The 11,895-nt window shown below is 34.4% G+C and overlaps 1 protein-coding gene across 2 annotated transcripts in view; it reads right to left on the minus strand.

The window, feature by feature from the left end:
• Positions 1–11,895, minus strand: part of Ddx58 (DExD/H-box helicase 58) — a 59,744-nt gene that overhangs the window by 23,182 nt on the left and 24,667 nt on the right. For both annotated transcript variants that reach the window (XM_033759053.1, XM_033759052.1), the window contains exons 11-13: positions 11,388–11,545; positions 10,556–10,691; positions 2,838–2,986 (exon numbers count right to left, since the gene is read on the minus strand). In XM_033759053.1, the coding sequence (XP_033614944.1) occupies positions 2,838–2,986; positions 10,556–10,691; positions 11,388–11,545 (443 nt within the window). The remainder of the gene's footprint in view (positions 1–2,837; positions 2,987–10,555; positions 10,692–11,387; positions 11,546–11,895) is intronic.

Here is an 11,895-nt window from a genome sequence, read left to right on the forward strand (position 1 = left end):
AAAAAAAAAAAAGTGTCAACTAAGAAAAGCCCAGGTCTGGATGCACTCACTGCTGAATGCTACAAGAACTTCAGGGAAGACGTAATGCCAATACTTCTTAAACTCTTTAATGAAATTGAAAGGGAAGGAGTACTCCCAGTCTTCCTGAAAGCTAGCATTACCTTGATTCCAAAATCAGATAAGGACTCAACTAAAAAAGAATAACACAGGCCAATCTCTTTGACAGACATAGATGCAAAGCACTTCATAAAATACTAGCAAACAATGCAACAAATCACTCAAAAGTTCATACATAGACTAAGCAGGCTTCGTCACCCTAAGTAGGGGTGCAAGGATGGTTCCACATACACAAATCAGCCGCCTGTCCCTCGAGCGCAAGGTCCTAAGTTCCATCCCCAGTACCAAAAGAATAATATATACACACAAATCAATAAATGTAATACATCACATAAATAGAAACAAAGACAAAAAGCATGTGATCATCTCAATAGACACAGAAAAAGCCCATGACAAAAAGCAACATTTATTCATGATAAAAAGCCTAAAAATAAAGACTTTCTCTCAGCCTGATAAAAGACTTCTATGACAAATCTACTGCCAATATTATATTAAATGCGGAAAACCTAAACCTAAAATTTTTTCCTCAAAAATCAAGAAAAAGACAAGGATATCTACTATCACCACTTTTGTTCAATATAGTACTCAAGACTTTAGTCAGAGCAATCATGTAAGAGAAATAAAATAGGTACTTGTAGGAAAGGAAGAAATCAAACTATTCACAGACAGGGTCTTTTACACAGAAGACCCAAAAAATTCCACCAAAAGACTCCTAGAGGTAACAAACAAAGTCAGTAAGGTAGAAGGTACAAAATCAATACACAAAAGTTAAAAGTGTTTGTATATATCAATAACAAACCCACCAGGAAAGAAATTAGTAAAACAGTACCATTCACAGTAGTTTCAAGAAAAATTGAATACCTAAGAATTAACCTAGCCAAAGAAGTGAAAGACTTCTACAACAAAAACTACAGCACTCTGAAAAAAGAAGACTGAAGAATAAATCAGAAAATAAAAAGATACCCGTTCCAGATAGGCAGAACCAATACTGTAACAACGGCCATACTACCAAAACTAATCTATAAATTTAATATAGCCTCAATCAAAATACCAACAGCACTCCTCCCAGAATTATAAAAAACAACAGATATAGAACAAGAAGAGACCCAGAATACCAAAACCAATCCTGGGCAATAAAAGCAAAGTGAGAAACATCACTATCCAGAATTTCAAGTTGTATTACAAAGCTACAGTGATTAAAAACAAAAAGAACAGCATGGTATTGGCATAAAAACAGGCAGATGAATCAGTGGAACAGAATAAAAGACTCAAAACAACCCCAAGTACATTCAGCTATCTGATCTTTAACAAGGAGCCAAAAAACTGACTGTCCATATGTAGAAGATTGAATTTACACCTATATATCTCACTACATACCAAACTAAAACAAAAATGGATCAAAGAACTAAATGTTAGAAACAATCCACTGGAAGATAAAACTTTTAAACACACAGACTTCCTGAACAGAATCTCAGTTGCACAAGTGTCAACAAATGGGCTTATATCAAATTAAAAAGTTTCTGCACAGCAAAGGAAAAAACAAGAGAGTAAAAAGAAAATGTACAGAATAGAAAAAAATCTTTGCAAGCTATAACTCCTTGGCCAGAGGGATAATATCTAGAATTTATAAAGAACTCAAATAATTAGATTTTCAAAACAAAAGACCTAATAAAAAGTGGGCATCTAAAATGAACAAATACTTCTCAGAAGTATAAATGGCCACTAAATACATTAAAAAAATTCTACATCTCTTTCCATTAGAGGAACACATTAAACAATAATGCACCTTCACCTTACTCGAGAAAGAATGGCTATTATCAATAAGTCAAATAATAACACATGCTGGCAAGGCTGCAGAGAAACAGGAACTCTTCTATATTGTTGGTGGGAATGTAAACTCGTACAATCACTATGAATAGGAGTATGGAGATTCCTCAAAAAGCTAAAAATAGAAACTCCATTCAACCTTCTAGGTATCTTCCTAAAAATGGTAGACACACTATATTACAATGATACATGCATACTCATGTTTATAGCAGCACAACTCATAATAGCTAAATATGTCCCTCAACAGATGAATAGACAAAGAAAATATTGTATTTATATACAATGAAATACTACTCTGCCATAAAAAAGGATGAATTTGAATCATTTGTATGAAAATGGATGCACCTTGAGACCATAATGTTAAGTGAAACAAATCAGACACACAAGCTTAAATATTTCATGGTTTCTCTTATGTGAAAAGCCCAAAGTATACAAAATTTAAAAAGCACAATAAAAGATAGTAATAGGAAATAAAAAAGATAAATCCTTTGTAAATAGGCAACCAAGAGATAGAAGGAGGGTACAGAGAGGGGAGGGAAGAATTAAAGAATTAAGATATGTAAATATATCAACTCCACGTGACAAATGTAATCATTATGTACTGCAAACATGCATTGATAAAAACTTTTAAAAATTAAAAATAACAATTTGACTAAAATTCATAAAAGGATGAAACATTTATCCTACAGGTATCAAGATTTACAATCTGAAGTGATTAAAACAGTGAGAAATTAGTGTAAGAATAAAAAGTAAATAAAACAGAACAGAGAACCCAGGAATAGTCCCACACATGTATGAACGCTTTGATTGCAGAGAGTGAAGAGTAATCTGAAATAAATGGTGCTACGTCAATTTACTATCCACACGGGGGAAAAGAAAAATGAGAAGCTTACATCCACAAGCGCCCTGGTTTTCACAAAAAGAATGGTTCTTGTCTCTGCATTTACATGGTATTCCTCTTGTAAGATTAAGTGGAGGTCTTTGAGTTTAGGATTCTCATTGCTGGGATCCATGGAAACATTTTCTAGTTCCGGCAACTTTTCTGTAAATGAGCAACACGTTACAAATGGCTTATAAATTCTAAAAATGTGGAATGCACTGTGTTCCTTAATTCCAACAATTAATTATCAATCTTTGGCCAGAATTTTCTGAGCAATAACTACCACTTTAAATTGGTATAATCTTTTTAGAGGGAAATTTGGCAATATTTATCAAAACATAAAGCTAATGAATCCTTTGATCATGTAGATTTTATATTTAAGAATTTGAGATATATTTATAAAACTACAAAAGAGATATCCACACTACTATGGTTTAGAAGATAAAAGAAAAATAGAAAATGACCTAAATGCCCAGCAAATGGAAACAGTTCAGCAGACATATATTTGTCCTTACTATAGTGTGGTTGTTAAAAATAATAAGGGAGTAATGTATATGCTGATATAGAAAGATCTCAAACATATTTTAAGTTAAAAAAACAATGTACAAGACAGTATCTCTAGTTAATCACACACAGTAATACCTTGGTTCATGAATGCTTCTGTTTGCAAACAACTTGGTTCACAAACAAAAGCATAGTAAGATTTTGCTTCCATTCACAAACTCGTCATTGCGTGACAAACGGGACCATAGCTATCTTCCCCACACAAACACAAACACAAACACAGCCATCCTCCCCAAAAATCACGAAATCAGTTAAGTTCATAAACTTTCTTTCTCTATATACAGAGATATAGATAGATAGATATAGATATAGATAGATATCTCTCAGTGGTGTGCTTGAGCCAGAACATACCAGACTAGTGATAATGAACAACTGTGAAATTTGAGTTATTTGTACCAGTTTTAAATACAATCACTCTTAAAAATTCAAGTATATAAATTTCAACTCAATGACATATCAAAAATAAATAATAAATAGTGCACACTTATAATGTCCTAATTATTTTATTACTTTTTACTATTATCTATTTTCTTATTTATATCACTTATATTTGTATGGCAGAAATATTATAGAATCATGAGTCACTGTTCATCTCTTTGCAATAGTTTAATAGCATGATATTAGTGGCCTGAAATTGATTATAATGAAAGTATTTATACCAAGAAAATTGAGAAAATACTAAAAATCAGTATTTTATCTATGATATATAGACAGCCTAGATTTATATGAGAAAATAATCCAGATCAAACTTAACCATTAAGTTTTGAAAATCAATCAAAAAGAGAAAAGTAATCTACAGGTAATTGAAAAACTATTATCCAATTTAGCAAAAAAAAACAAAAAAAACAAAAACAAAAAAAACTTGCTCACCTCATTTACAGACAAGTAAAACTTTAACATACATCTCTGTTGTTTCATTTTCACCTTACTCTTGACATTAACGAAAATATACACTGACATTCATCTCAGAACTACACTTCTTTGTTCATTGCAATCACTGATTAGCTATGGATAGAAGTGTTCTGCAAAATCAGTAAAGCACTCTATAAAGTTAATTATACAGCATTTACAATAAATAATATTGTACTTACTATTATTTGTAAGTGGTGTACTATAGGATTTATCCTCAAAAAATTTGTCCTCAACAAAATCAATAAAATTTATAGTACTTTTATGCATATATACATATTCCCAGAGAATTGTTTGTTAAATGTTTACCAGCACAGCATATCACTGGTTACATATACGTACATCAAGTACTTTGTTATAGAACAAAAAAAAAAAAAATTAACATGCTTACTTTAGGAAAAAGAATTGAAGAGAAAGAGGAGGAAAACTTACTTTTCATTTAATACCTTTCTGTATTTTTGCTAATAATATCAGGACAATAGGACAATGGGTCATTTTGGTTTACTCTTTTTTTAATTAATTTTATTGGTACATTTAAGGTATACAATGTAATGACATTCATCACTGAAAATTTGAACCTTTACATAATTCATTGTGGTTCTTAATTTTTCCCCATTCCCCTGCTCTCCCTTCAACCCCTCCATCCCTCCCTCTCTACAAAGACTGTTTCCATTTTTTCTTTTTCTCATGTTAATTCCATTCCCTTCTTTATTTTCCCCTACCTCTCCAATTTCCCTTCTGCTTTGCACCTTTTCTTCCTATTTCAAATTATCTCTTATACCTTCTAGTCCTTACAATTTCAGTTTCTCACACTAGAGAAACTATTAGGTACTTACACATATATGTCCTATTTATTTCACTTAAAGAGGATCACCTCAATGTGCATCCACTTAACTATAAATGTCTCTAGTTTCTCAATCTTTATGGATGAATAGTACTCCATTTTATTAAAAAAAACAACACATTTTCTTTATCCAGTCTCCAGTTGATGGGCAATTGGGCTGCTTCCAAGCTTTAGCTATCACGAATTGTTCTGCTGTGAACATGGGTGCACATATATTATTGTGGTATTATTCTTTTAATTCTTTGGGAAAGATACCCAGCAGGGGGATAGCAGAGTGAAATGGGAGTTCCAATCCTAGACTTTTAAGTTATCTCCATACTGATTTCCACAGTAGTTGCATCAGTCTACACTCCCACCAGCAGTGGAGCTAGGTTCCTCTATCACCACATCCCCACCAGCATTTGTCATTGGTTGATTTCATGATAGCAGCCATTATTTCTGGGGTGAGGTGGAATCTCAGTGTCTTTATTTGCATCTTTCAAATGACCACTGATGTAGAACAGTTTGCACGTGTTTATTTGCTGTTTCTACTTCTTTGTCTGAGAAATGTCTGTTCATTTCAGATGCCCATTTGTGGACTGGGTCTTTAAATTTGGGAGGTCTGATTCTTTTAAGTTCTTTATATATTCTAGATAGTAGACCTTTGTCTACTATCTAGGAAGAGCTGGTGAAAACTTTTTCCCACCTTTTGGGTTGTCTCTTCACACTGTTGGTTGTTTCTCTTGCTGTACAGAAGCTTTTTAATAAGAAAAAAATCCCACTTGTTGATTGACTGTGCTAGTTCATGGGCAACTGAGGTTTTGTTCATAAAATCTTTTCCTACACCAGTGTCTTCAAGAGTTCTGCCTAACCTCTTTTCCAGGTGTTTAGTGTTTCTGTTTTAATATTTAGATCTTTAATCCATTATGATTTTATTTTAGTGCATGGTGAGAGATAGGTCTAATTTTAATCTTTGGCAAGTTGAAACCCAGTTTTTCCCACACCGTTTATGAAAGAGGCTATCTTTCCTCCAGTGAGGGTATTTGGCTTCTTTGTCAAAGATGACATGGCTGAGTGTGTCCGGACTTGTTTCTGCATTTTCTAATCTGTTCCACTGGTCCTCAGGTCTGTTTCTTTGCCAATACCATGTTGTTTTTATCACAGTGGCTCTGTAGTATAGTTTCAAGTTGAGGATTGTGATACTCCCTACCTTGTCTTTATTGCCTAGAATTGCTTTTACTATTCTAAGTCTCTTCTTCTTCTTCCAAATGAATTTTTGGATTGTTTTCTCAATGTCTGTGAAGTAGGCTACTGGGATTTCAGTTAGGATTGCATTTAATCTATATAGCAGTTTTGGAAGGATGGCCATTTTCACTATGTTGATTCTTCCTACCCAGAAGCGAGGGATGTTTTTCCATTTTCTGATATCCTCTTCAATCTCTTTTTTCAGAGTGCTGTAGTTTTCATAGTAGACATCTTTGATTTTTTTCATTAGGTGGATTCCTAGGTATTTCAATTTTTTGGATGCTATTGTGAAAGAAATTGCCCCACTTCTCTCTCAATGAGTCTGTTTTTCATATACAGGAAAACTATTGATTTTTGTGTTGACCTTGTAAATAGCTACTTTGCTGAATTTCATTATTAAGTCTAGAAGACTTTAGGTGCAGTTCTTGGGGTCTTCTAAATACAGTATCATGTCATCTGCAAATAATGCCAATTTGACTTCTTCATTTCCTATTTTATTCCTTTTATTTCTTTTTCTTGTCTAATTTTTGTGGCTAATGTTTCCAAAATTATGTTGAACAAGAGTGGTGATAATGAACATTCTTGTCTTGTTCCTGATTTTAGTGAGAAGAATTTCAGTTTTTGACCATTTAGTATGATATTGGCTGTTGGTTTTTCATAGATGGCTTCTATCAAATTGATGTAGAGACCATCTATTCCAATTTTTGGAGGGTTTTTATCATAAATGTATGTTGGATTTTGTCAAATGCTTTTTCTGCATCTATTGAGATGATCATATGGTTTTTGTCCTTGGCTCTATTAATATAGTGTACTACATTTATTAACTTGCATATGTTGAACCACCCCTGCATCCCTGGAATGAATTCCACTTGGTCAGGATGTATGATCTTCTTAATGATGTCTTGCATTCTATTTGCAAGTATCTTATTAAAGATTTTTGCACCTAAGTCCATTAGTGAGATTGGCCAATAGTTCTCTTTTTTGGTTGGGTCTTTCTCTGCTTTGGGGATCAAGGTGATACTTGCTTCCAGAAATGAATTTGGGAGTATTGCTTCCCTTTCAATTTCATTGAAAAGTTTAAAAAGTAGTGGCAGTGGTTCCTTTCTAAATGTCTTGTAAAATTTAGCAGTGAAGCCATCAGGACCTGGACTTTTCTTAGTTGGTAAGTTTTTATTATGTTTTCAATTTAATTGCTTGATACTGGGTTGTGTAGTCTACAGCCATATGACACTGAACATGCCCAATCTCGTCTGATATTGGGTTGTTTAGAATTTTTAGGTAATCTTCATTCAACTTTGGTAATTCATAGAAATCTGTCCATTTCTTCTGTATTTTCCATCTTGTTGGTTTATAGGTTCTCTAAGTAGGTACAGATGATCCTCTGGATTTCTGCTGGGTCAGTTGTAATTTCACCCATTTCATTCATAACTGCATGGATTTGGGCCTTTTCTTTCCTTTTTTGATAAGGTTGGTTAAGGGTTTGTCAATTTTGTTTATCTTTTTGAAGAACCAACTCTTGGCTTCACTGAGTTTTTGTATTGTTCTCTTAGTCTCCATTGCATTAATTTCTGCCCTAATCTTTATAATTTCCTCCCTTACTTTGAGTTTGACCTGCTCTTTTTTCTAGAAGCTTGAGGTTCAGCATCAGGTTGTGTAATTGAGCTCATTCTGTTTCCTATTATGAGTATTCACTGCTATAAATTTTCCTTATAAGACTGCTTTTATTGTGTCCCATAGATTCCAGTATGTTGTATTGTCATTGTCATGTAATTGTAGGAACTGTCTGATTTCTTCTTTAATTTCCTCTGTGACCCATTGGTTATTCAGAAGTGTGTTGTTCAATTTCCATGTATTTATGAAATTCTTGTGGTTTCTTTTGCTACTGATCTCCAATTTTACTGCATTATTGTCTGATAATATACAGGGGGTAACTTCAAATCTTTAGAAATGTTCTATAAGTATGTAGTCTATTTTGGAGAGCAATCCATGTACAGCTGAAAAGAATGTGGTATTCTAATTTTGTGGGGTGGAATACTCTGTAAACATGTTATGTTGAATTGTTCAAAAGTTTGATTGAGTTCTACTATTTCACTGTTTTTTTTGTCTGGTTGAGCTATTTATTTGTGTTAGTGAAGTATTGAGGTCTCCCAATACTAAGGTATTAGTGCTTATATGATTTTTCATGTCCATTAGTATTTGTTTTATATAGATGGGCACACGTTTGGTGCATATATATTTATGATTGTCATCTCTTCCTCTTGGATTGTTCGCTTTACAAGGATGTAGTATCCTTCTTTGTCTCTTAATCAGAGTTGGTCTGAAATCCACTTGATCTACAAAGAGGATAGCTACTCCTGCTTTTTTTTGGTTTCCTATTGCATGGAGTATTGTTTTCTACCCTTTAATTTTCAGTCTATAAGTTTATTTTTGAATTGTGTTTCTTGGATCTTGCTTCTTGACCCATTCTTCGAGTCTGTTTCTTTTCATTAGTGAATTGAGGCCATTAACATTAATGTTTATAACTGATATGTATTGACTTAACCTTGTCATGACTTTTTTTGTTTGATTCTCCCCCTTTGCATTTAATGTCTTAAATGCAAATCTATCATTCCTGATGGATTCATGCTGCTGGGCTTACTGGGGTTGTGATCCTCATTGTCTTTTACTAGGATATTGTTTAAAATGTTCTAGAGTGCTGGTTTAGTATTCATGAAGTTCCTAAAGAGCTCTTTGTCATGAAAGTATCTTATTTCTCCATCAATTATAAAAGATATTTTTGCAGGGTACGTCAATACGGGTTGGAGGTTGTTTTCCTTTAGGGCTTGAAATACATCAATCCATGATCTTCTTCCCTTGTGGGTTTGTTTTGATAAGTCTGCTGTGATTCTTATGGGTTTTCATTTGTATATGGTTTGTTTCTTTTCTCTAACTGCTTGTAGAATTTTGTTCTTCTGTTGCGTTTCTGGAATTTTAACTATTATATACCTATGTGTGGATTTTTTAAAATCACAGTTATAAGCCTCATTTATCTGTAAGTCTCCTTTATCTATGTCAGGTTCTTTCCCCCTATCTGGGAAATTTTCTGCCATTATTTCAGTGAACAGTTTTTTTATGTCATCTGCACTCTGTCCTGTTTCTTCACTGACTCCAATCATTCTTATGTTATTCTTTGAATCATCTAGCAGCTGCTGAATTGATCTGTCATGGTCCCTCCCTTACTATTTTTTTCTTCTCGTGGTCACTAATTGCAATCCTATCTTCTATATCTGAAATTCTGTACTTGCATTGTCTTGTTCTGCTGCATGGAGATTTTAATCTCCTGGAAATCTGTATCTGTTTTATGGATTCTATTTGTCTCCTGTGTTGGGATTCCATCATGTTTCTCAGCTCCTCTAATTTTTTTTTTTTTAATCTGTGTCTGCTCTAGATTTATTAATCATGTCTTATACTATGGGCACAATCTCTGCTGTTATCTGAGAAATTATTTCTGATTTCATTTTTTCCAGATCTCTTTTGTTGCCAGTTCTGGGAGTCCAGGTGGTTGAGTATCAGAGTGTTCTATCTCATTTCCCTTTGGGGTTGCTTTAGGTGATCTGGAAGTCTGGTTTTGGGACTTGTGTATATGTCTTGTCATTTCAACAGATGCAGTCTGCTGTGCCTTTATTGAGACAACATTTTGCTCACCCAGTGGTCTTCAATTCTCACCAAGCCACCAAGATGCCTTTTCTCTTCTACTCACCAGTACACCAATTCCTTGCTGCAAACCACCGATGCTAAGGGCCAGGTCTCTGATTGAAGCTTGTGTGCCTGTGCAGCTCTTTCCTGGGAGGGCCTTGTATGGGCAGGTTTGCCCCAGCCTCTGGGGTCAGGGTGGATCCCTGGCTGGGATCCTTGGTTCGGGTCCCTGCAGCTCTTTCCTGGGTGGGCTTAGTCTGGGCAGGCTTGGAGCCTCTGGGGCCAGGGCAGATCTGCCTGCAGTTGTGTTGGTTTGGACTACACAGCTGCTCCCTGGAATCTGTACACACTCACTGATCTACTCTTTGTATCTTTTGGGGGGGTACCAGGGATTGAATTTGGGTTCTTGCACTTGTGAGGCAGGTGGCAGAACCACTGAGCTAAATCCCCAGCCCTTCTTTGTATCTTCCTAAACCCATGACTCCAGTGGTTCCTGTTCTAAAAACATCCCTTACCTTCAAACCTCCGAGTAAGATCTTGTTCAATCTCATCAAATGCCGCTGCTCGGACATTGTTGAAGAAATCCTTCAAGTAATCCAAAGCGTCTTTCATTTGTGCATCTTCACTGATAATAAGGGCATCATTATATTTCTGTTTAAATAAAAACTGAGTTTCAGTATGTTTCCAACATCTAACACATATGCTGCACTGAAGTTTAATTAGCTGTACTTGATAAGGTTATTAGTTTAAAGAGAATTTCCAAGTCTATTCCAATTGAGTTTTTTAAGATGGACAGCCCTATCGGTACTACAATAAAACTTTTGAGCTATATAATACTCTTTTTAAAAATCTCAATTAGCTATAAACATTAATGAGAATCATTTTGGATTTTAGAATTATACCATGTAAATGAGAAAACTACATGAAAATCATATGTCATAAAAAGCAGTAACAAAGCAGCTGAACATCTACCATTAATCTGTATAATTATGCCATTCAACTTAATTTCTAAAGTCATCATTAAATTAAATACATCCCTCGGAATGATGGCACTGATGACATACATTGAAATTCAATTAAGACAAATACATGCTAATTGAATACATTTTTAACTATTTTCAATGGCATAATAAGAAGAGTAGTTACTACAGACTTAGTTAATTACAGGCCTTGGGTTTCTGAGCATATAATTTACCAAAAGTAAGAAAGCACATGCTTCAGAAAATTACAACAGGACCCATTGAAAAGTTCCTAAGTGAGCACTTGGTAATAGAATGAGAAGCTGATATTCTCTCAGCTGCCAGGAGATGCTATAACTAAAACATCTTTTCAAAATAAATAACATACCCGCAAATGTGAAGTGTACAAATACATCGCTTTACAAATCCTACTCTCTTCTTCTTTGTCTGGCAACTGAAACACTCTGCATTCTTTATGAATTGCAACGATCCACTGTTCATATTTCTGTGTTCCATATACTCTGTCCTGAATTTGAAATAAGTAGCCTGGGGAAGAAAAAAGTTTTTCACTGAACCATATGATCAATCATTTAAGATGCTACCATGCCTCATGCTTGTCATAGATGTATGTATATGCATGCAGCTTCTAAGGTAACCCTCAGCTGCTTGGTTGAAAAATGGGAATCTGCTGTGACCCCGGTTCTATATGGATTTGAGAAATACAGATGAGAAAGACACCTCTGGCCCTGTTTTCAAGTGATTTATTCTAGCAGTTATTTTAGTAACAGTTCTTTAGGGCTACACAGGATGAACCCAGTACAGTAAAATTTATAGCAAGGGCTGTATTTCTGTATTTCCCCTTGACCACTTTTTTTTTTTTTTTTTTTTTTTTTTTT

This window comes from Fukomys damarensis, unplaced genomic scaffold (genome assembly GCF_012274545.1).
Source record: "Fukomys damarensis isolate Sample0158 unplaced genomic scaffold, DMR_v1.0_HiC HiC_scaffold_36, whole genome shotgun sequence".
In the NCBI taxonomy this organism is placed as follows: Eukaryota; Metazoa; Chordata; class Mammalia; order Rodentia; family Bathyergidae; genus Fukomys; species Fukomys damarensis.